At 47.2% G+C, this 26,634-nt stretch overlaps 1 protein-coding gene across 2 annotated transcripts in view; it reads left to right on the plus strand.

Annotated features, from left to right (window-relative positions):
- Positions 1-26,634, plus strand: part of USP48 (ubiquitin specific peptidase 48) — a 774,242-nt gene that overhangs the window by 459,899 nt on the left and 287,709 nt on the right. For both annotated transcript variants that reach the window (XM_069240019.1, XM_069240020.1), the window contains exon 18: positions 3,596-3,657. In XM_069240019.1, coding sequence (XP_069096120.1) covers positions 3,596-3,657 — 62 coding nt within the window. The remainder of the gene's footprint in view (positions 1-3,595; positions 3,658-26,634) is intronic.

Here is a 26,634-nt window from a genome sequence, read left to right on the forward strand (position 1 = left end):
GAAGTAGTTCCACGAGAAATCAGTCTTATTCACCTTTTACTGATGACGCTTTAGGCTCAGACACAAGTATATCTACTTCTTATTCACCAACCTGTTCCACCAAGATCTTTACCAATAGATTTCATTAGCACCTCCCAAAATGTGCTGGTCAGAGTCGCAACAAAATTGAACATTCCATTGGAAGTCACAAGAGCATCAGTGTTGGTGTTCATTGAGCCATGTGCCTCATCCAGAACATTGCTTCCTTTGGTCCCAGGTTTTGCAGAGTATGTGCAAGAGCGTTTTTTCTCTTTAGCAACCGAGAATGCTGCTACTCAAAGGCTCATAAAAACATAAAGCACCAGATTAGGATGCCAAATGCCTACTCCGAGTACTGAAACAAGATTCAGTGATTGCACCTACGGTCAGGTAGAAGTACACACCTGCACATAAAATATCAGTTTCTCCTTTCAAGGGCTGTAAGCGTATGTATGCAGTTGGCAGAAAGGTGTGTGTTACCACTCCTACAGCCTCTAAAGTAGTAGCTAGCTCAAAGCACTGTTAGGAAGATATGATGAAGTAATGTGGGAATTCTTACAAAGCTTCCCTGGTGAGCTCCTGAAAGAAAGGAAACACAAATTCACAGATAGCCAAAGAAGTGATGCTGATCTCTAACCAGTTCCTCAGCGCCCTATAAAAACCAAGCTCATTTTACTACAGGAGATCGTCCAGAGAGAGAGGAGAATACCTACAACATCAGTCTTCCTCATCTGGCAAAGCGCCGCCTCATGCCGGACAATGACTGCATCACTTCCTCTTCTCTGTGTGCCACTCCAATAGAGGAAATACATCAAAGCACCTCTGAGAATGGAAAACCATTGCCAATGAATTATGGGTTTTGAACATCATACAAAAAAGTTACACAGTTTGCTTCAAGTTGCCACCAACATCCATTTCTCCAAACGCTAAATCAGAGCACCAGCTGCACTGCTTAAGAATGGAAGCTTGAATTTTTAAAAATAGATGTGCATTAGAGCTGTTTTGTCAGTCCCAAAGTGGAAAATGTATTGATTTATATTTTGGTGTGCCAAAGATCTCTCAAGGAAGAATTCAAGCCTATATTAGGTCTCAAGCTTGTCCCAAAAGAAAAGGTTTGAGTACTAGCCCCTCATCAATTTTTTCCGCAACTCAGTAAGGGAAGATTGAATGTGTACACTGGATCAGCAAGATATATACTTGTGCATACAATTAATAAGGAAGCACATTACAGTTTTAAGACTCATTGTATGCAAAGCACACTATCAGTACAATATTCTTCCCTACAATTTAAATTCAAACCCACTGACCTTTTCAAGTTTCAGGCATTGGTGGCAGCCTTCCTTCCAAATAGAGTATTCGTCTGCCAACAACTAGCTAATAAAACGTCATTCTGCAGAAAAAGCTCTTCACCATGATGGAGTCTCAATTCACCATCTCAGGCTCCAGACAAATATTCATAAGTCCAAAAAAGCGCAAGCCTACACTGTGAAGTATCTGGGGGCAAACTTTAAATCAAAATGAGAAGTGTTTATTTAGGAGAGGAGAGTGTTTTCCATTTTCCAGAAATGTATTCTGTGTTAAAGAACCATGACTTCAACAGCTTGCCAGATTGCCTCCCTTTTAGGGCAGATTGTCTCTTGCATCTGAATTGTACGAAATGTAAGGATGTATAAGAGAACTGTACTGGAATGTCTGGAAGATCAGTATTCACAGTGGAAGGACAGCTAGTAAGATGAGCCTTTTCTGTCTCTTCCAGCAAAGCAATGTCTTCCTCGCCGATGTAATAGGTCCAATCTATTCAGCCAGTTCACCCAGGCCTTGCAAACCAAACAGTTGTCACAGGCAGATCTTTGATGTGGTGAGAACCCATTCGCAGGAAGGAACTATTAACTGATTCAGAATGACAGTACGATCACAATGCATTATCTCAGCAAGCAAGAGGACACCAGGTCCATGGTTCTTTCTCTGGCAGCCCAGTCAAGCTTAAAATGGCTTCGAGTGAGGAATCTGTCAGTTCTGGCTATACATCTTCCAGGTCTACAAAAAGCTTTATGCTTTTTCCTTTTCATTAAAGTCCTCTAATAGCAGCAGTACAGATAACCTATAAATAGTGAAATGCCAAGATGATCCTAATAGCCTCGGAGTGGCAGAGACAAACAGTCTGCCAGGATGACAGTCCAACTGTACCACCCCGACATTACATTATTAAATTTGGCAGCATAGCTCCTAAGATTGCACAGATATCTGCTTACATGGACATATTTGAAAAAAGGCTAAAAGGCCATCTGCAACGGCTTCTTCTGCCTTTAAATGGGAAAGATTCTCAGTATAGTTCTGTTTTCATCACTACAATCTAGTTTACTGTCAGGTAGCCACGATTGTGCCATATCTTCTCCCGCTTGTTCAACCAAAGCTGCAACACTCTCTTACAGGAGATGTGTTCTTCAAAGATCTTTATTTATAATTCATGTTTTCAGAGAGTGTTTAGAAGGGTAAAGATCATATGCCCACCTTGGATGGCTGCCTTCTGCATGAAGCTTGCCCTCCTTCATGGGAGCTAACCCTAGTCTTATCAAAACTGATGGCTCTGCCTTTGAGCATGTATATAACATCATTGCAGCATCTTCCATTGAAGTAGGCTCTAATGCTAGTACAGGTGTAGTAGGTGATCAGTCTGCCCTCCAATCTATTTCTGTAAGCTATCTTTCTTCCCTTATTGAGGATTCTAATCTGTTACTTGTGATTCTTTACATGATTTGAATTGTTTCAGGATCCCTGCATGTGGGTGGGAAAAACATTCATGGCTTCAAAGAAGACTCCTACATTTGAAACGAAGATTTACAAGTAAGTAACTTTCACGTCTAAATTGAATTTTATTCTTAATGAGCAAGGGAGTTAACTGCATTAGAAAATCATGGGTTCCTAGCTAGGTTTTTATATATCTGGAAATCATTGCTTTCATATCGGACTATCATTGGAGTTTGAGTTGCTGTCACAAGGGTTCCAACCCTTATTGAGGGTTTAGGGACAGTGGTAAGTCAAGTGGTTTGGGGATATGTCGGTTTGCATTATCAGACATCCGTTTTTTGCTGGACATTTAGTTACCTCAAACTATTGAATGTATGCTTATTTGCTGGAACCAATGCTTAACTGTCCATCTGTTTGTATTCATTTAAAATTGATGTACATATGTACGAATGCTGCACAGTGCTGATGAGTTAAGTTTATTTAACTGTGTTAGAGACTACAAATAAAATGTTTACTTTCTGTCAAATGCTCAAATCCAAATTGCTTGTGTCGTCACCTTACTGAGCCATGAGCCAAGCTGTCCATAGTGGAAATTTCACCCCTCAAATCCGCTCTTGCTCATTGAATATTGTTTCTTTAATCATCACCTATTTTCCTAGCCGTGCATTTATTGTGAAAGAAAGTCTCACTAGAGGACATTGTCCTTTTGTTTTATATGATAGAACATAAGCCAGAGAGTATTCATGGATTGAGGATAGAAAGGCATAATGACAAAATGTCTGAAAGCCCGTTTGATATCACATTATTTTCAAATGACATCTGCTTACAGGAGATTGATGCACTCTACGTTGTGTCCCAGTTCTTTGTAGAAGAATGGAGAAAATTTGTCAGGTAATTTGACAGTTCTTAATCATTTTTTGCATTTAGTTATATCATTTGCCTGTAAACCTGTTTTTCCTGTTATCAAAACACAGCATTTAAAATCTACTTTAACCCCCCCCCCTCCTTGTTTTTGTATACTACGAAAGTGTGTTTCTCCTTCGTGCAAGTCTCATTAAACCTCATAAGCACTGAATACACCTGCCCATGTTTGGCATCTTAAAATACTAAACACAAGTGTTGTTTTCTTTAAATGTAATTAACCTGGCTATATGACTGTACATGTTTAGTCAGTTTCCAAATAAGCTAATTATTAAAAATACATCTGTGCTACGTTTTACATTTGTAACCATTTATTTGGGGGACATAAAGTATAATAAAAGAATGGGTTGGCAGGAGGCCTAAATGTAGAAGAGAGATCTGTCCCTTTTAGTTCAGCCAGGCCGCTTCAGTGTCCTAGTATGTAGTTTAGTTACAGTTTTCCTTGTATGTATTGTGAAAGTAACCAAGAAGTATGACCACATGGTCCGTGTACTTTGTCTGGCATTGAGAAACTCTCTCAATTTGTCAGGAAGTGTCATTTAGGAGACGGGATGACAGGATGGAAATGAAATTTAAGGCCAAAGTGAACATTCTTTTAGAAGCTTCAGATCTTCTTCATGGAAATCAGGGCCCCAAAGCAACCAATGAGCTACTTCAACACCTGCAACTTGTTTGATGTTGATTCTTTCAGCCACAATATATCTGTGGTATATAATCTTAATATCAAGGAAAAGGTCATGTTCCTAGAATACCCAAAAAGTGATTTCAGACATTGGATACAAAAGAGGTGTAAATTTCAGAAGGTCATGTGTGATTTTGTTCTAAGATTTTTTTTCCTGCTGATAACATCACTAACATTTCAGCATGACGGTCAGGGCATCAGCTACTCTCTATATATCCACACATACTCTGCAACCTGAGATATCTGTAATGTTGTTCAGTCTGCAAACCAGAGACCCCTTCCACTACTTGTTCCATGGGTTTCCCTCTCTACTGCAACCCAGTACGTTGCCCATTCTAGTTCTGCTGCTGAACTTCACTAGCAAGAAAGGAAACTTTGAGAACTGAAGCCAGTTCTCCCTGTCAAATATAATATTCTGAATCCCTGATTGGGCACTGAGCACTACTCCACCAGACAGTTTCTTGTATCTATGCCACAGAATCAAAGAAGCGACTCATCCCCTACAATGAGTGAGGCTAGTCTACGGCACTTTCGGGAGGAGATGAACGATCTTTCTGAAAGTGTGTCCATCATGTAGCCCCCTTCCTGCCTGTGATTCAGAGAGAGCATCTTTTGAGGATTGTGAAAGAAGGCTTTGTTTGCAACTAGATTATTAGCTTTGTTAAAAGAGGCAGTTCTATTTTTTGTTTTTGTTTTTTAACTAAAAGAACTCAACAGGTTTACCTTGGCTCATTGTCATGAGATGTTGAGCCCTTTCTTTGGGGTGGGGGCTTTAGGATCAGCTCCATCTTTCAAATCTCTTTGTTTTACCATTGCAATATTCCTTTCAAAATTTCAACACTACTACATATCTGTATGAAGATGATACCTAGCACATCGAGAGAGCTACCCTAGTCTCTTTTCGACCGAGTTCGACCATTTTGTCGAGTTTTTTTTGGGTGAGTTTTTGTTGGGTCGAGATGTCCCCGAAGACCGGTTTCGAGCCGTGCAAGTACTGTCACCACATGATGTCGGTGACGGATCCGCATCGGGTCTGTTTGTAGTGCTTGCAGCGCGACCACGACCCAAAGTCGTGCTCCGAGTGCCTGGCCATGCACCCAAAGGCCTTTAGAGAGCAGTCCCTCAAGCTCATGGCAACCCAGCGCTCGACTCTGCGTAGGTCCCAGTCTCGTTTGAGAGGAAGGTCTCGAGACAGTTCGCGGAGCTACCACCATTCTTCTTCTCAAGTCTTTTGGCACATGTAAGAAGTAGAAGAAGAAGAAGTCAAAGCGGTCCTGTCGCCCTTCATCTTCACTCCGTCGCTCAGCTGATGCGACGCAGGAGGAGCGTTGATGCTCGGGGCCTCCGTCTTCGGAGCCTGCTTCTGGGTCTGCTCCGCGCTTCCCCGAATTTCTGGGAGTTGGAGCAACCCCTACCCGAATAAAGGATATTTATGAGGCCGTGCCCCTCATTTTTGGGTGGACCGACCCCGGTACAGCGCCTTCAGGCCCAAGGGGTTCAGACACGGGCCTTTGGGTTTCGCACCAGTGGCTTCGGCCACTGAGGTCCTGTAGGAAAGTACCATCTTGCCTGGCATGTTACCCCCATATTTCACTGGATATATGTTGTTTTAGTGTATGTGTCACTGGGACCCTGCCAGCCAGTGCCCCAGTGCTCATAAGTGTGCCCTGTATGTGTTCCCTGTGTGATGACTAACTGTCTCATTGAGGCTCTGCTAACCAGAACCTCAGTGGTTATGCTCTCTCTGCTTTCTAAATTGTCACTAACAGGCTAGTGACCAATTTCACCAATTCACATTCGCATACTGGAACACCCTTATAATTCCCTAGTATATGGTATTGAGGTACCCAGGGAATTGGGGTTCCAGGAGATCCCTATGGGCTACAGCATTTATTTTGCCACCCATAGGGAGCTCTGACAATTCTTACACAGGCCTGCCACTGCAGCCTGAGTGAAATAATGCCCACATTATTTCACAGCCATTTTACACTGCACTTAAGTAACTTATAAGTCACTTATATGTCTAACCCTCACCTGGTGAAGGTTGGGTGGCAAGTTACTTAGTGTGTGGGCACCCTGGCACTAGCCAAGGTGCCCCCACATCGTTCAGGGCAAATTCCCCGGACTTTGTGAGTGCGGGGACACCATTACACGCATGCACTATACATAAGTCACTACCTATGTATAGCGTCACAATGGTAACTCCGAACATGGCCATGTAACATGTCTAAGATCATGGAATTGTCACCCCAATACCATCCTGGCATTGGGAGACAATTCCATGATCCCCCGGGTCTCTAGCACAGACCCGGGTACTGCCACACTACCTTTCCCGGGGTTTCACCACAGCTGCTGCTGCTGTCAACCCCTCAGACAGGTTTCTGCCCTCCTGGGGTCCAGCCAGGCTTGGCCCAGGAAGGCAGAACAAAGGACTTCCTCAGAGAGAGGGTGTTACACCCTCTCCCTTTGGAAAAAGGTGTCAGGGCTGGGGAGGAGTAGCCTTCCCCAGCCTCTGGAAATGCTTTGATGGGTACAGATGGTGCCCATCTCTGCATAAGCCAGTCTACACCGGTTCAGGGATCCCCCAGCCCTGCTCTGGCGCGAAACTGGACAAAGGAAAGGGGAGTGACCACTCCCCTAACCTGCACCTCCCAGGGGAGGTGCCCAGAGCTCCTCCAGTGTGCTCCAGACCTCTGCCATCTTGGAAACAGAGGTGCTGCTGGCACATTGGACTGCTCTGAGTGGCCAGTGCCAGCAGGTGACGTCAGAGACTCCTCCTGATAGGCTCTTGCCTGTGTTGCTAGCCTATCCTCCTTCCTAAGTAGCCAAACCTCCTTTTCTGGCTATTTAGGGTCTCTGCTTTGGGGAATTCTTTAGATAACGAATGCAAGAGCTCATCAGAGTTCCTCTGCATCTCTCTCTTCACCTTCTGCCAAAGGATCGACCGCTGACTGCTCAGGACGCCTGCAAAACCGCAACAAAGTAGCAAAGACGACTACTGCAACCTTGTATCGCTGATCCTGTCGCCTTCTCGACTGTTTTCCTGGTGGTGCATGCTCTGGGGGTAGCCTGCCTCCTCTCTGCACTAGGAGCTCTGAAGAAATCTCCCGTGGGTCGACGGAATCTTCCCCTGCAACCGCAGGCAACAAAAGACTGCATCACCGGTCCTCTGGATCCCCTCTCAGCACAACGAGCGTGGTCCCTGGAACTCAGCAACTCTGTCCAAGTGACTCCCACAGTCCAGTGACTCTTCAGTCCAAGTTTGGTGGAGGTAAGTCCTTGCCTCCCCACGCTAGACTGCATTGCTGGGTACTGCGTGATTTGCAGCTGCTCCGGCTCCTCTGCACTCTTCCAGGATTTCCTTTGTGCACAGCCAACCCTGGGTCCCCGACACTCTAACCTGAAGTGCACAACCTCCTGAGTTGTCCTCCGGCATCGTGGGAGTCCCTTTTGTGTCTTCGGGTGAGCTCCGGTTCAGTCCTCTTCCAAATGCCTGTTCCGGTACTTCTGCGGGTGCCGCCTGCTTCTGTGAGGGCTCCTTGACTTGCTGGGCGCCCCCTCTGTCTCCTCATCCAAGTGGCGACATCCTGGTCCCTCCTGGGCCACAGCAGCATCCAAAAACCCTAACCGCGACCCTTGCAGCTAGCAAGGCTTGTTTGCGGTCTTTCTGCGTGGGAACACCTCTGCAAGCTTCTTCACGACGTGGGACATCCATTCTCCAAAGGGGAAGTTTCTAGCCCTCTTCGTTCTTGCAGAATCCACAGCTTCTACCATCCGGTGGCAGCTTCTTTGCACCCTCAGCTGGCATTTCCTGGGCATCTGCCCAATCTCGAATTTGTCGCGACTCTTGGACTTGGTCCCCTTGTTCCACAGGTACTCTCGTCTGGAAATCCACTTTGGTTGCATTGCTGGTGTTGGTCTTTCTTGCAGAAATCCCCTATCACGACTTCTGTGCTCTCTGGGGAATATAGGTGCACTTTACACCTACTTTTCAGGGTCTTGGGGTGGGCTATTTTTCTAACCCTCACTGTTTTCTTACAGTCCCAGCGACCCTCTACGAGCTCACGTAGGTTTGGGGTCCATACGTTATTCGCATTCCACTTTTGGAGTATATGGTTTGTGTTGCCCCTATACCTATGTGCTCCTATTGCAATACATTGTAATTTGACACTGCTTGCATTACTTCCTTTTGCTATTACTGCATATTTTTGGTATTGTGTACCTATATCTTGTGTATATTTGGCATCCTCATACTGAGGGTACTCACTGAGGTACTTTTGGCACATTGTCATAAAAATAAAGTACCTTTATGTTCGATGGCATCTGTCGCTGTAGATACGCATGTTTTGCATAGCTCGCCATCTGGTGTTGGGCCGGAGTGTTACAAGTTGTTTTTCTTCGAAGTCTTTCGAGTCACGGGACCGAGTGACTCCTCCTTTTGTCTCCATTGCGCATGGGCGTCGACTCCATCTTCGATTGTTTTTTTTCCGCCATCGGGTTCGGACGTGTTCCTGTCGCTCCGAGTTTCGGAACGGAAAGATAGCTAATTTCGGAAGATTTTCGTCGGTATTGTTGCGTTCGGGATCGGCGTAGTTAGATTCAACACCGCGTCGAAAGATCGAAGAGCTCCGGTGCCCTTCGGGGTAGTTTTTCGATCCCCCGTCGGGGCCTGGTCGGCCCGACCGCGTGCAGAAGAACGCCGATGGAACGGACCCCGTTCCGCTTCTGTCCCAAATGCCACAATAAATACCCCTATACAGACCAACACTTGGTCTGTAACCTGTGCCTGTCACCTGAGCACAGTGAAGACACCTGCGAGGCCTGTCGTGCGTTCCGGTCCCGAAAAACACTCCGAGACCGTCGAGCCAGAAGACTTCAGATGGCGTCCGCGCCGACAGCCCACCGAGAGTTCGAGGAACAAGAAGAGGAAGGAACCTTTTCGATCCACGAATCGGACTCCGAAGGATTCGACGATACACAAACCGTGAGTAAGACGTCGAAAACCACTCAGAAGAAGATTTACAAGGCCCAGGGGACGCCACTGCCACCAGGCCATGGCTCGACCCATAAATTCGGTGACCCACCGTCGGCACCGAAAAAGGCCCAAACAGTACCGAGATCGTCCGACTCCGGTCGAGACACCGGCACGCAGCCTTCTCGGGACCGAGAAAGTGCTGGAGACAAGCATCGACACCGAGATACCGGTGTAGACACGGCTCGACGCCGAGACAGCGGCACCGACGAAGATCGACGCCGAGAGGTTTCGGCCCCGAAAAAGAAAAAAGTCACCTCGGAGCCGAAAAAAGATGCAGACAGGGTTTCGGTGCCAAAACAGACTGCAACCGACCCAGTTTCAGGCTCTTATACAGAAGAGCAATCGCTAACCTCCCAAATGCGAAAGCATAGGTTTGAGGAAGAGCTACAATCAACTGACGTAGACCATACGCAAAAGCGTATTTTCATACAGGAGGGGACAGGAAAAATAAGCACCCTTCCCCCTATTAGAAGAAAGAGAAGATTGGAGTTGCAAACTGAACAAACACCACAAACAAAGGTGGTGAAAAAGGTTACTCCACCACCCTCTCCTCCACCTGTAATTAATGTCTCACCAGCACAAACTCCATCACATTCCCCAGCTCACACCACCATGAGCCAGGGTGACCAAGATCAGGACGCATGGGACTTATACGACGCCCCAGTGTCAGATAACAGCCCGGAGGCATACCCTACGAAGCCATCACCACCAGAGGACAGCACTGCATATTCTCAAGTGGTGGCTAGAGCAGCACAATTTCACAATGTAAGCCTCCACTCAGAACAGGTCGAGGATGACTTTTTATTCAACACCCTCTCCTCCACCCACAGCTCATACCAAAGCCTGCCTATGCTCCCTGGTATGCTCCGGCACGCAAAAGAAATCTTTAAGGAGCCGGTCAAAAGTAGGGCAATCACACCAAGAGTGGAAAAAAAGTATAAGGCGCCTCCTACAGACCCGGTTTTCATCACTACACAGCTGCCACCAGACTCTGTCGTTGTAGGAGCAGCTAGGAAAAGGGCCAACTCCCACACATCTGGAGATGCACCACCCCCAGATAAAGAATGCCGCAAGTTCGATGCAGCTGGTAAGAGAGTCGCAGCACAAGCTGCAAACCAGTGGCGCATCGCTAACTCTCAGGCACTACTTGCGCGCTATGACAGAGCCCATTGGGATGAGATGCAACATCTCATTGAACATCTGCCCAAGGACCTACAAAAGAGAGCAAAAAAAGTGGTTGAGGAGGGACAGAACATTTCAAACAACCAAATACGCTCCTCCATGGACGCTGCAGATACAGCTGCACGGACAATTAATACATCTGTAACTATCAGAAGGCATGTATGGCTACGAACGTCTGGATTTAAACCAGAGATTCAGCAAGCAGTTCTCAATATGCCTTTTAACGAAAAAGAACTGTTCGGTCCAGAAGTGGACACAGCGATTGAGAAACTCAAAAAGGACACGGACACTGCTAAAGCCATGGGCGCACTCTACTCCCCGCAGAGCAGAGGGAATTACAGCACATTCCGTAAAACACCCTTTAGAGGGGGGTTTCGGGGTCAGGGCACACAAGCCAGCACCTCACAGGCAACACCGTCCAGTTACCAGGGACAGTACAGAGGAGGTTTTCGGGGACAATATAGAGGAGGGCAATTCCCTAGGAATAGGGGAAAATTTCAAAGCCCCAAAACCCCTACTACTAAGCAGTGACTCACATGTCACTCACCCCCTCCACACAACACCAGTGGGGGGAAGAATAGGTCATTATTACAAAGCATGGAAGGAAATCACTACAGACACTTGGGTTCTAGCAATTATCCAACATGGTTATTGCATAGAATTTCTACAATTCCCTCCAAACATACCACCAAAAGCACAAAATTTGACAAAACATCATTCCAATCTCCTGGAGATAGAAGTGCAGGCACTATTGCAGAAGAATGCAATCGAATTAGTACCAAACACACAAATAAACACAGGAGTTTACTCACTGTACTTTCTGATACCAAAGAAGGACAAAACGCTGAGACCAATCCTAGACCTCAGAATAGTAAACACATTCATCAAATCAGACCACTTTCACATGGTCACACTACAAGAAGTGTTACCATTGCTAAAACTACATGACAACTTTAGACCTCAAAGACGCGTATTTCCATATACCAATACACCCATCGCACAGGAAATACCTAAGGTTTGTATTCAAAGGAATACATTACCAATTCAAGGTATTGCCTTTCGGACTAACAACCGCACCAAGAGTCTTTACCAAATGTCTAGCAGTAGTCGCTGCACACATCAGAAGGCAGCAAATACATGTGTTCCCATATCTAGACGACTGGCTAATCAAGGCCCATTCGTTAATAGAGTGCTCAAACCACACAAATCAGATCATACAAACCCTCTTCAAACTAGGGTTCACCGTCAACTTCACGAAATCCAACATTCTGCCGTGCAAGGTACAACAATACCTAGGAGCCATAATAGACTCAACAAAAGGAGTAGCCAAGTCCCCAAAGAATCCAAAATTTCAACAACATCATACAACGCATGTATCCAACACAAAAGATACAAGCAAAGATGATATTACAACTCCTAGGCATGATGTCTTCATGCATAGCCATTGTCCCAAACGCAAGACTGCACATGAGGCCCTTACAACAGTGCCTAGCATCACAGTGGTCACAAGCACAGGGTCATCTTCTAGATCTGGTGTTAATAGACCGCCAAACTTACCTCTCGCTTCTATGGTGGAACAACATAAATTTAAACAAAGGGCGGCCTTTCCAAGACCCAGTGCCACAATACGTAATAACAACAGATGCTTCCATGACGGGGTGGGGAGCACACCTCGATCAACACAGCATACAAGGACAATGGAACGTACATCAAACAGAACTGCATATAAATCACCTAGAACTGCTAGCAGTTTTTCAAGCACTAAAAGCTTTCCAACCAATAATAGTTCACAAATACATTCTCGTCAAAACAGACAACATGACAACAATGTATTATCTAAACAAACAAGGGGGGACACACTCCACGCAGTTAAGCCTGCTAGCACAAAAAATTTGGCGTTGGGCAATTCACAACCAAATTCGCCTAATAGCACAATTTATACCAGGGATTCAGAATCAACTCACAGACAATCTCTCTCGAGATCACCAACAGGTCCACGAATGGGAAATTCACCCCCAAATTCTGAACACCTATTTCAAACTCTGGGGAACACCTCAAATAGACTTGTTTGCGACGAAGGAGAACGCAAAATGCCAAAACTTCGCATCCAGATACCCACACAAGCAGTCCCAAGGCAATGCCCTATGGATGAACTGGTCAGGGATATTTGCTTACGCTTTTCCTCCTCTCCCTCTCCTTCCTTATCTGGTAAACAAACTCAGTCAAAACAAACTCAAACTCATATTAATAGCACCAACTTGGGCAAGGCAACCCTGGTACACAACGCTGCTAGACCTATCAGTAGTACCCCACATCAAATTGCCCAACAGGCCAGATCTATTGACACAACACAACCAAAAGATCAGACACCCAGATCCAGCATCGCTGAATCTAGCAATTTGGCTCCTGAAATCCTAGAATTCGGGCACTTACAACTTACCCAAGAATGTATGGAAGTCATAAAGCAAGCCAGAAGGCCATCCACCAGGCACTGCTATGCAAGTAAATGGAAGAGGTTTGTTTGCTACTGCCATATTAATCAAATCCAACCATTACACACGACTCCAAAACATGTAGTGGGTTACTTGCTTCACTTACAAAAATCTAACCTGGCTTTCTCTTCCATTAAAATACACCTTGCAGCAATATCTGCATACCTGCAGACTACCTATTCAACTTCCCTATATAGGATACCAGTCATTAAAGCATTCATGGAGGGCCTTAAGAGAATTATACCACCAAGAACACCACCTGTTCCTTCATGGAACCTAAATGTTGTCCTAACTAGACTTATGGGTCCACCTTTTGAACCCATGCACTCCTGCGAAATACAGTTCCTAACCTGGAAGGTTGCATTTCTCATCGCCATTACTTCCCTAAGAAGAGTAAGCGAGATTCAGGCGTTTACAATACAAGAACCTTTTATACAACTACACAAGAATAAGGTCGTCCTAAGGACTAATCCAAAATTTTTACCAAAGGTTATTTCACCGTTCCATCTAAATCAAACAGTGGAACTTCCAGTGTTCTTTCCACAGCCAGATACCGTAGCTGAGAGGGCACTACATACATTAGATGTCAAAAGAGCATTAATGTATTACATTGACAGAACAAAGAACATCAGAAAGACTAAACAACTATTTATTGCATTTCAAAAACCTCATGCAGGAAACCCAATATCAAAACAAGGTATAGCCAGATGGATAGTTAAATGCATCCAAATCTGCTACCTTAAAGCTAAACGACAGCTGCCCATTACACCAAGGGCACACTCAACCAGAAAGAAAGGTGCTACCATGGCCTTTCTAGGAAACATCCCAATGCAAGAAATATGTAAGGCAGCCACATGGTCTACGCCTCACACATTCACCAAGCACTACTGTGTAGACGTGTTATCCGCACAACAAGCCACAGTAGGTCAAGCCGTATTAAGAACATTGTTTCAGACTACTTTCACTCCTACAGGCTGAGCCACCGCTTTTGGGGAGATAACTGCTTACTAGTCTATGCAAAACATGCGTATCTACAGCGACAGATACCATCGAACTGAAAATGTCACTTACCCAGTGTACATCTGTTCGTGGCATCAGTCGCTGTAGATTCGCATGTGCCCACCCGCCTCCCCGGGAGCCTGTAGCAGTTCGGAAGTTACCTTCAACTATTTGTATATATATCATTTCAACCTTAAATAAGTACATACTTAGTCACTCCATTGCATGGGCACTATTACTACAATTCAACTCCTACCTCACCCTCGGTGGGGGAAAAACAATCGAAGATGGAGTCGACGCCCATGCGCAATGGAGACAAAAGGAGGAGTCACTCGGTCCCGTGACTCGAAAGACTTCTTCGAAGAAAAACAACTTGTAACACTCCGGCCCAACACCAGATGGCGAGCTATGCAAAACATGCGAATCTACAGCGACTGATGCCACGAACAGATGTACACTGGGTAAGTGACATTTTCATTTTAGTATATCTGTGTATTGTGTTTTCTTATGATATTGTGCATATGACACCAGTGGTATAGTAGGAGCTTTGCATCTCTCCTAGTTCAGCGTAAGCTGCTCTGCTATAGCTACCTTCTATCAGCCTAGGCTGCTAGAAACACCTCTTCTACACTAATAAGGGATAACTGGACCTGGCAAAGAGTGTAAGTACCCCTTGGTACCCACTACAAGCCAGGCCAGCCTCCTACAGGTCCCCTCTGGATCCACTTACAGATCTCCACCGACGACAGTCGTACCACTGAGACGTTCCCTGGCGCCGGTTCGATTGTCCATGCTACCGACATCGGTGGTGCCCACCATCGAAGTTGACCCGATCCTTATCCCCAGTGACCTGGAGTCGGAGCAGCGTCGGCCGTCGCCACCTCTGTCTTCGATGGGACCTGCTCACTCCAGGTCGGAATTCAACCTTTTTCCCTATGGGTACGAATTCGGGGAACGATTGGAGGGGTCCCTGGACCATTATGAATACCAGGATGACCCATCCTTGGACAGGGCACAGGAATTGGGTGAGGCCAGTGGACTGGACACTTCTCCAGACGCTGACATGCTGTCTCCTCCTACCGTGGCTATGGCGGTGGGGCGACATACGCTATGGTGGTCAGTAGGGAGGCTGAGGTCCTTGGCCTTGAGCTACCTACTGTACAGGTCAGGTCCAATCTCCTGATGGAGGTGCTTCAGCCAGGGTCTTCCACATCTGAGCCCCTTTTGCCATTCAATGAAGCCCTCACGGATGTCCTTTTGGGTACTTGGTCCAGACCCAACACAGGGGCTCCTGTGTACAGGACTATCGCACACCGCCATTGGCCCGCCCCGAATGACCCTAAATTCCTGTCCCAATACCCCACGTCTGAGAGTCTTGTCATCCAGGCTTCCTCTTCCTAAGGCCCATTCCCTTCGACACTCCCAGATAGGGAATCAAACAGGCTGGAACAATTTGGGAAGAAGATGTTTTCTTCCTCCAGTCTTGCTCTGCAGTCCCTGAACACCGCATGCCTTTTGGGCCGCTATACCCACTCTCTGTGTGATACGTTCACGCTAGTTCTGCCGCAGATAGAAGAGGAAGCCCGTGTTATTGTCTCCCAAGCTGTCCACGATGGGAGAGATGTGGCCTGGACACAACCAACTCTCTGGGCAGATCGGTTGCTACGACGGTGGCCCTGAGGCGCCACGCCTGGTTGCGTACTTTTTCGGGGGATGTCCAACAGTCTCTCATGGACATGCCCTTTGATGGCTCCTGGCTCTATGGAGACAAGGTGGGCTCGGCCTTGGAGAGATTTAAGGACTCCTGAGCTATGGCTCAGTCTCTTGGCCTTTCCGCTGCCCCTCACACCCAAGAGTCCACCTTTCGTGGCCACGAAAGGGGCTCCCTGTCGCGTCCCCCACCCAGCAACCGTGCCACCCATGCTGTTCAGCCGCTGCATGGCTGGGGATGTGGAATCCCGTGTGGGACAGGGAACCAGAGGTCTGCCCAGTCCACCCCTGCCGCCTCCAAACCCTCCTAGTCCATCCCCTCACTCCAACCCAGTTGGCGGCAGGATTTGCCATCACTTGCCCAACTGGGAATCCATCACTGCGGACAGGTGGCTTTTTTGCAGATAGCTCAAAAGGGATATTCCCTCCCCTTCCAATCTGCCCCACCAGCCATGCCTTCATCAGTTAGCCAACTTCCGGAGGATCATTTGGCACTTCTCTGCCATGAAGTTGCGGCTCTCTTGGCTAAGGGAGCCATAGAGAACGTCCCTGTGCCAGAAGTAGGTTGTGGTTGTTATTACCGCTACTTTCTGGTGCTAAAAAGGACAAGGGCTTACATCCTATCCTAGACCTTCTGGACCTCAACTACTTCCTCATGAAGGAGAAATTCAAAATGCACACCCTGGCTTAGGTCCTGTCTGCCTTAGACCCAGAAGACTGGATGGTAACATTGGACTTGCAGGACGCTTACTTCCGCATTCCCATCCTGGCTGCCCACAGACGTTGCCTGCAATTCGTGGTATGTCACGAGCACTGTCAGTTTACTGTAGTCCCCTTCGGCCTTACCAGCGCCCCTCGGATGTTCACAAAGTGATGGCGGTGGTTGCAGCTCATCTACGAAGGGGTCTCAATCTTCCTCTACCTCTCCTCGGCTGTTGAAGGCGGACTCGCCCCAGAAAGTTGTCTCCCACCTTCAGACTACGGCGAGCCTCCTGCACATGCTGGGGTTCACTATCAATGTGCCGAAGTCACACCTGACTCCCCCTCAGACGCTCCCTTTCATCAGAGCTGTTCTGGAAACAGTGCAACGTCAGGTTTACCCTCCCGAAAAGCGAGTCCAAAATATTCAGGCTATGATTCCAATCTTTCAGCCTCTCTCTTGGGTTTCGGTGAGACTGACTCTGAGGTTCCTGCATCCTGTTAGTGACACATGCAACATGACATACGCGGGCTCTGCAGTGGGACTTGAAGTTCCAGTGGGTGCAGCATCAGGGGAATCTCTCCGACATGGTCCAGATCTTGGAGGGGACTGCAAAAGACCTGCAGTGGTGGCTTTTGAATCCGCATTGCATCCACAGCAGATTCCTCTCCCTTCCCCACCCATATCTATCCAAAGGGACAGATGCGTCACTTCTGGGTTGGGGCTACCACATGGGAGTGGCAGAGATCAGAGGCCTCTGGTCTCTGGCGGAGTCTGGGCTCCATATCAATCTTCTGGAGCTCCAGGCGATCAGACTTGCGTTGAATGCATTTCTTCCCTCTCTCAAAAGGGAAAGTAGTGCAGGTGTTAACAGACAATACTGCTGCCACCTACCTGCAACAAACCGGGCTGAGTAGGGTCCTGGACCCTTTTGTCAGGAGGCACTACGCCTCTGGACATGGCTGGCACATAAGGGCATTACCCTGGTGGTTCAACATCTGACGGGTTCTCAACACCAGAGCGGACAAATTCAGCCATCCGTGCACAGCCGATCATAAATGGCGTCTCCATCCGGAGGCGCAATGTCTCTTTCAGCAGTAGGGAGAGCCTTGGTTAGATCTGTTCGCCTCGCAGAGAACGCGCAATGTCAGCTGTTTTGCATGTTGGAGTTTCGAAGGCGGCACTCTCTCTGAGACGTTTTTAGTCTCGAGTGGAACTCCAGCCTCGTTTACGCCTTTCTGCCTATACCACTTCTGCCCAGAGTTCTCAAGAAGATCAGGAACAACCGGGCCCAAGTCATCTTTGTGGCTCTGGACTGGGCATGGAGAGGATGGTATACAGAGCTATTGAGCATGGCCACCGATCCTCCACACACACTGCCTCTTCGGGAGGATCTTTGGTTGCAGCAACAGAAGACGGTTCTCAACCCAAACCTGTCCAATCTCCGCTTTTATGCATAGAGATTGAGCGGCGGCAGTTGATTACTTTTGATCTTCCACCCAAAGTCTGCGATGTTAGCTGGGCAGCCAGGCGTCCCTGCACCAAAACGGTATACGCCTGTCGTTGGCATAAAGTTGTAGCATGGTGTACCAATAAATCTGTTGATCCCCTCTGTAAGGTTCTTTTGTTCATTCTTTCTTTGGACCAGCAGGGCTATGCTTTGGGCACCCTTAAAGGGTATTTATCTGCCATTTCTGCCTTTCTTAGGCTACCTGATCAGCCGTCACTCTTTAAGTCTCCTATTGTGAATAGATTCCTTAAAGGTCTCACCCATTTATTTCCTCCCACCCCTCTGATCATGCCTCAGTGGGAACTTAATCTTGTCCTTACTTACTCAATGTGTACTCCCTTTGAGCTAATGCACAATTGCCCTTTACGTCTCATCACTTTCAAGACTGTCTTTCTTGTTGCCATCAGTTCTGCTCGCAGAGTAAGTGAGCTTCAAGCTCTTTCTTCCAAGCCTCCATTCTTGTCTGTGCACCCTGACAAAGTGGTGTTGCACACTAAGGCTTTCTTCCTTCCCACGGTTGTTACACCTTTTGATGTAGGCCAGTCCATTACCTTAAAAAGATACAAGGGTGGTGGTTTTTAGGGGAGTTGGCACTCGCAAAAACAACCAATCCTTAAAGTTTCTCTTGATCCAAATCGCCAAGAAGGCGGTGCACTTAACGGGGGGAAAATACACACCCACAACCCCCAAATTGGAACTATCGAAGACTGTCAAAAACAAGAAGTCTACACTTAAGGCCTATACGCAATTCCAAGACATTATTCTCTTATGTTGTGGATAGTCCATATATGTTCATTCATCAGATGACACTTAAGCTCCAGATCTAAACTCCAATTGGCTCAATTCAATTTGGCCTATCAGAAAATTGAAACTCCAGTCCTTTACTTTAGTTCAGTCAATTTTAATCGGTTTTAAATGAGCCTCAGATCAGCCAATACGTGTTTCGTCCTGGCAAATATCCCACCGACTTCATCAGGTCTGGTAAAAAAATGTAATCCCAATAGAGTATATGTAGGAAGCTGGCTCTGTATATTCTATCTCAAAGTGAGAGATAGTGTGCAGAGTCCAGGGGTTCCCCAGGAGGCTTGACAGAGGCAATAATAGATAATACTAATGCTCTATTTGTGGTAGTGTGGTCCAGCAGTTAGGCTTATTAGAGGGTAGTGTTAAGCGTTTGTTGTACACACACCGGCAATAAATGAGAACACACAATCAATGACTTAAAACTCCAGGCCAATAGGTTTTTATATAGAAAAATATTATTTTCTTAATTTATTTTAGAACCACAAGATTCAGATTACAGGTAAGTACATTAAATGTAAAGTACTTTGCATAGCTATAGATAAAACTTTGAATCAGAACAGTAATATATACAGTTTGGCATAAAATGGCAAAAGGCTATTTTAAAAGTTGACACGTAGTGCAAAATTCAACTGTTCCTGGGGGAGGTAAGTACAGGTTAATTTTTGAGGTAAGTAAAGCACTTACAAGTTCAGTCTCTGGGGCATAGGCAGCCCACCGTTGGGGGTTCAAGTCAACCCCAAATACCCAGCACCAGCAACACCGGGCCGGTCAGGTGCAGAGGTCAAAGAGGGGCCCATATAACATATGCGCCTATGGAGACCAGGGGTGCTCTGGTTCCAGTCTGCTGGCAGGTAAGTACCTGTGTCCTCGGGGAGCAGACATGGAGGATTTTGTAGAGCACTGGGGGGTGTCCCAAGTAATTACACAAAGTACAACCTCAGCGGAACAGGGGCGGCCGGGTGCAGTGGGCAAACAAGGCGTCTGGTTTGTAATAGGAATCAATGGAGGGATCAGGGGGGTCACTCAGATGATGCAGTCAGGGCACAGGGGGGTTTCTCGGGCCAGCCCCTGACTGGGCAAAGGTGAGGGACGCCTGCTGGTCACTGCTGCACCAGTGGTTGGTTCTTCACGGGCCTTGGGGCAGTGGTTTTTCCACGCGTTGGGTTTCTTTGTTACTGGCCCGTCAGGGTCAGGGGGGTCCTCTGGATTCCCTCTGCAGGCATCGTCGTGGGGGCTGCTGAGAGGTCATCTCAGGGTGGACACGTTGTCGGAGTCACTTGGGGGTCCTCTCTACGGCGTTGGTTTCTCTGGACACGGGCCAGGGTCGTCGGGTGCAGAGTGGTGGGGACTTGTGCTTCTGGACTGAGATGAGAGTCCCTTTAAAAATTGTTTCTTCGTGTTGCTTTAGACAGGGCTGCTGTCCACTGGAGTTTCTTGGTCCTTTGGAGTTGCAGGGCAGTCGTCTGAGTCGGCAGAAGTCGCTGGACCCGCAGGATGCGTTGCTGTTGCAGGTTCTGTGAATCAGGAGACAGGCCTGTAGGGCTGTGGCCAAAGCAGTTGTTGTCTTCCTTCTTCTCTCTGGGGTTTTCAGGTCAGCAGTTCTTCTTGTTAGGTCATCAGGAATCTGATTTCCTGGGTTCAGGATCGCCCCTAAATACTAAATTTAGAGGTGTGTTTAGGGCTGAAGGGAAGGGGCCAGTGGCTACTGTCCCCAAGGGTGGCTTCACCCTCCTTGTGCCTCCTCCCTTTGGGGAGGGGAACACATCCCCTATCCTATTGGGCTAAATCCTCCAAAGCAAGATGGAGGATTTTCTAAGGAGGGGGTCACATCAGCTCTGGTCACCTTAGGGGTGGACCTGGCTGAGGGGGTGACTGCCTTGTTTTCTCATTATCTCCCCAGACTTGCTGCCAAAAGTGGGGGCTGTGTCTGGGGCGTTGCAACACCAGGCTTGAGCCTTTGAGGCTCACCGCAAGGTGTTACAGTTCCTGCAGGGGGAGGTGTGAAGTACCTCCACCCAGGACAGGCTTTGTTCCTGGTTACAGAGTGCACAAAGGCTCTCACCCCATGTGGCCAGAAACTAGTCTGGAAGTGGCAGGCTGGCAGAGACCGGTCACCCTAGCACTAGCAGTTGAGCTGGCATGCAGGGGGCATCTCTAAGATGCCTTCTGTGTGCATTTCTCAATAAATCCCACACTGGCATCAGTGTGGATTTATTGCGCTGAGAAGTTTGATACCAAACTTCCCAGTGTTCAGTGTAGCCATTATGGAAGTGTGGAGTTTGTGTTTGACAAATTCCCAGACCATATACTCTTTATGGCTACCCTGCACTTACAATGACTAAGAATTGACTTAGACACTGTAGGGGCATAGTGCTCATGCAGCTATGCCCTCACCTGTGGTATAGTGCACCTTGCCTTAGGGCTGAAAGGCCTGCTAGAGGGGTGACTTACCTATTCCACAGGCAGTGGGTTGTGGGCATGGCACTCTGAGGGGAGTGCCATGTCGACTTAGTCTTTTTCTCCCCACCAGCACACACAAGCTGTGAGGCAGTTTGCATGTGCTGAGTGAGGGGGTCCCCAGGGCGGCATAATACATGCAGACCTTCCCTGGCCACAGGGCTCTTGGTACCAGGGGTGCCTTATACAAGGGACTTACCTGTGTCAGTTGTGGAGACAAAGGTACAGTTTTAGGAAAGAACACTGGTGCTGAGGGCCTGGTTAGCAGGGTCCCAGCACACTTCCAATTGAAGCTGGCATCAACAAAAGTCAAAACTTTAGGGCGTAACCATGCCAGCAGTGGCGTTTTCCTACAGCATTTAACTTCTTAAAGGGAGAGATCACTGGCACTGGGGGCCTGGTTAGGAGGGACCCAGTGCACTTTCAGTCAGAGTGCATCAGGGCTAGAGCAAAAAGTGGGTCTGGTTGTGTCAAAATTGGCACTTTCCTGCAGTACCCCTCGAAACCCTCGTCACCAGTACTAACTATCACAAAGTCATTAGTAGGGCGGCACAATATCACAAAGACAATCTCCATACTTTATAGGACAAGGATAACTTCCTAGTAGAGACACTAACTAGATCGCAGAGGACGGTACAGCAGTTCTTGCCTATGTTGAAAGTCATGCTTAAATCCACAGAGGAGATTTTCAAGCGGCCAGCCCAATCCAGGGTAATAACACCACAGGTGGACAAAAAACATTTTGTCCATCAGATCCTCCATATGTCGGAGGTTCCCTGGTAGTTCATACGGCTAGGTTGAGTGCTAGTTCACCAAGGCACTGGTGATGTCATTCCAAAAGACAAAGAAAGTAAGAAATATGGCCACACAAGCAGCTAACCACCTCCACATAGCTAATTCAGCAGGTTTACTTTCACACTGATAAGATGTAAGAACTACTACCTCATCTTCAGAGCAATATCGCCAAAGAGGAACTCAAATGATTGAAGAAGGCAGATTAATTTCCAGTGCCACCAGTCAGTGTGCATTAAATTCTGCTGATACAAGTGCTACAGAAGTCAATACTACTATTATCATTAGGCACCATGCATGGCTTCAGGTATCCAGCTTTAAGCCTCATGTACAACATTTGCTCAATCTACCTTTCAATGGTCAACATTTATTTGGCCCACCAGTGCATGAGATGTTAGAATTTTTTTTAAAGGATACCGACAAAGCCAAAGCCATAGATGCCCTACAAACGTATCAGCCTAGAGGCTGCTTTTGCATCAGACTGTATAGAAGTGCATCAAGACCTGCTACATTTACAGACTCGGGCAATGCACAAAAACAGCAAAGCTCATACATGTCCCAGAATACAAGGGGAACCTATTACAAATCACAACACAAAAGTAATAGAGGCTGAGGTCCTGGTTACACCTCCAAAGCCACCACACCTACTAAGCAGTGACAAACTAAGTCTCCCCCCATAACATACAACACAGTAGGGGGTAAGGCTACAACAGTACTTCAAACAGTGGACACAAATTAACACAAATCATTGGGTCCTTTCTATCTTCAAGAATGGGTCCTGCTTAGAACTTACTTTTTCCCCACCCACAATACTATCACAAACTATGTCACCAGAAAATCTTGCATTCCTCCAGGAGGATGTGCAATCTCTGCTTCAAAAAGGGGCTATAGAGTTAGACCCAAAGCAATATCAAGGATCCTGGGTCTACTCCCTATCCTTCCTCCTTTCCAACATGGAGGCCTATTCTAGACCTCGGGCTACTCAATAAGTGCATCTCCTCAAAACACTTTCACATGGTCACACTACAGGATGTGATACCATTGCTACAACAAGGAGATTTCATGACAGCCATAGACCTCAGAGATGCCTATTTCCACAATCTCATACATCCTACTCACCGTTACTATCTGCGTTCTTCAGTCAGCCTCCAACACTACCAATTAAAGGTGTTACCATTCAGGGTGACAACAGCTCCATGAGTATTCAAATGCCTTGCCGTGGTAGCAGCTAATTTCAGAAGTTGGGGGGGGGGGGGGGGGGGTTTACAAATGTGTTCCATATATAGATGACTTTCTCACCAAAAATCCCACCAATCAGTTCTTTTATGACACATAGGTCATCGACCTCCTACACAAGCTAGGCTTCACTATAAATATAGCAAAATCCCACCTCCAAACTTTCTTAGGCGCAATAATAAACTTACAGCCAAAAGTTATCCCAGTCCAGACAGACTGCAAAAATTCAAGCTTGTGTTGCTCCTGTTTCAACCGCATTATCATTTCACAGTGAAAACACTCATGAGCCTTCCCAGAATGATCGCGTCATGCATTTCCTAGTACCAAACGGTCATCTACTAATGCCCCCCTTCAGCGCACCCTTCAGTCACGATTGTCTCAAGCGGAGGGGCATGTTCAAGATCAAGTGTTGACAGGGCCATCGACCCACCGCTCTCTGCAGTTGTGAAAATGCAACAATCTGTTGAAGAGTCGGCCCTTCAAAGTCCCAACTCTGGGAAATAACGATTACCAGAGATGCATCTTTGCAGGGTTGGGTGGCACATATGCAGAACCTCACAGTACGGGGACTATGGTTAACAGCTTGAAAACTATTTCGCCTAAACCGTCTAGAGCTTCTAGAATTTCAGCTAGCTCTGAAAGCATTTTAGAACTGTCTTGACAACAAAGTATCCCTGGTCTGTACCGGCAACATGACTGCAATGCATTATATTAAAAAACATGGGGGGAGGCACACTCTCTACAGCTCTCCCTTACAGCACAGCACAGCACATATGGCATTGGGCCATACATCACAAAATCCACCTTCTAGCAGAATTCCTGATCAGAGGTGGAGAACAGCTTTGCAGATATGCTCAGCATGATGCATCAGCAAATACACGATTGGGAAATCAACACAAAACCTCTCCATTAATTCCATTCATACTTTAAACGGTGGGGAACCCTGTAGATAGGCCTCTTTACAATACAAAAGAACGCAAAATGCCAAAGCTTTGCCTCCAGGTTTCCTTACCCCAATCCAAGGGATAATGCCCTATTGATTAACCGCTCATCCCATACGTGGTTGAAAAGCTCACACAGAATCCCTCACACTAGTTCTAATACCCTCAACATGGGCACGATAACCATAATTCACAACCCTTCTACAATTCTCTGTAGTGCCACACGAGAAGTTAGCTCTCTGGCCACAGCTTCTCAGTCAGGAACACTGGAGAGTAATACATCCAAATCCCTCACAGCCCAATCTAGCAATTTGGCTCCTTTGGTCTTAGATTTTGCACACCTTAACCTCCCAACAGAATGCACAGGCATTCTAAAATACAAATGTAGACCAACTACAAGAGCATGTTATGCTGCCAAGTGGAAAAGATTTTTACATTACTGCCTCACCAAACAAATCCAACCACTATTGCCAACAGTACAAGGCCTGTAGTGAGCTTGATTCTGGTTGCAGGCCCCCCCCCCCCACACACACACTTTTTGCCTAGTTTTTAGATGCAACTCTGACTGAAGTGCGCTGGGTTCCTGCTAACCAGGTCCCCAGTGCCAGTGTTGTGTCACTAAAACAAGACACCTAGTCACTTGATTCCCAAGTGACCAGGCCCTTCAGCCCCCGTAAGTCCCTAGTAAATGCTACCCCTGGTACCTAGGGCAGGGGTACTGAAGAGGGCACCTCATAGCTGCAGCACAAGTTGTGCTAGTCTGAGGGACCTAGCACCAACGTTATGCAGACTGCCATTGCAGACTGCGTGACAAGGTGTTCCCAAAATTGTGAGGACGACCTGGCACACAACCCCTAAAACCAATGCTTGTAATGTCTGTATGTCTATGCCAATTCTTAGACATAGCACGTGTGCTGGGAAGCCATTTTAAATACATGTGCTGAACGCTGGCCACTATGACTTCCCTAACTACATGATGGCTTCTGTAGTATCAAACATCTCATATTAATAAACCCTCACTGATTCCACTGATGGATGTTTTAATACGTGCACACAGGGGGCACCTTAGAGGTGCCCCCTTAAAAGCCTGCCAGTTACCTGTTTGCCGGCTCTCAAGTTCTAACAGTCCTGCCATCACCCAACATGTTTGTGACCCCCTGAAAAACCTACCAACTGCTGGTGAGCTGATTGACCAGTTCTGGCTAGCCTGCCACCAACAGATGAGAATCTGACCTCCACTCTTGAGAAGTCAGAAACAAAAGCCTGTCTGGGCTTCCCTACCCACAGAATTCCAAGGCAGGAACCTCAAAGAAGTTCACTGCCTTTGATATGCAGAACTGGCCTTCCTCGGAGGAAGATGCCAACCCCTACTGCTGCAGGGCCCGTCTGACACCTAGACAGGTGGAAAAATTATATATGCAGAAGGCGTGTCACACTTCCAGCCTGAAGTGGTCACAACTTAGGAATTTCCGGCCTCTTGCGGGTGTTTGGAATTTAGGACTTCTGGGCAAGGCGATGCCCACTCCCCACAGGAAATTATCATCTAGTGGGTGTAGTGAAACCAAGGGTAAGTAACCCATTGTCTGCTACCCTTCACTGACCTTAATGCTCCCTAAATTGAGTATTAGGGGACCCCCTTGATACTAGATCATCAGATCTTTGCTGGATACAAAAGGGGAAGTGGACGAGAAGCATGCTGAACCCGGAAACCGAGGAGTGCAACTGACTTGGCGCCAAACCTGCCAGTCTGCCTGCTGGACCCAACCCTCGAGGAGCAATTTACATGTTCTGCTGCTGCAGTCCCCAAGGAACTAGGAGGTCTGCCAGTGCTCCCCAAATCACTAAGAAGAACTCCCTTTGAGTGGAGGAGCTGCTCCCCTGCATCCGCAGAACCTCAAGAAAGAACTGTGAGGACCAGCACCGCCAAAAACCCGATGTCAGACATAGCAACTGCATTTGAGCCGCCCAGCCCGCGCTGAAGTAGATCAGGGGTGTCAGCGTGGTCCCCAGTCCCTACAGAGGTGACGTCCACCCTAAACTTGCTCTCTGTGGACTTCCTGACATCTGCTGCCTAATTCTGCTGATCCCCCCCCCCCCCCCCTTTACAGCCTCGGGTTATGGTCCAGACCACCTCTGCTCCCAGATGCCTTGGACTGAGGAGAAGAGGAACACTGGTGTCCCTACGTCCCCCAGGCTTGTGAGACCCAAGCCCACCTGTTGGTTCGGCCGGACTGACCCTGCAGTTCATGCATGCAGTCTGTTTCTGCCCCATACTTGAGCCTAAGTCTAGGTAATTGGTCTTGTAAGTGGCTGTATTATGCATGCATGCCTTGCTTGTTCTTCCACCTTAGGATAACATTACCACATCTGAAAAATGCACTATCTACTTTTAAAAACTTTAAAAATT

This window comes from Pleurodeles waltl, chromosome 6 (genome assembly GCF_031143425.1).
Source record: "Pleurodeles waltl isolate 20211129_DDA chromosome 6, aPleWal1.hap1.20221129, whole genome shotgun sequence".
Taxonomy (NCBI): Eukaryota; Metazoa; Chordata; class Amphibia; order Caudata; family Salamandridae; genus Pleurodeles; species Pleurodeles waltl.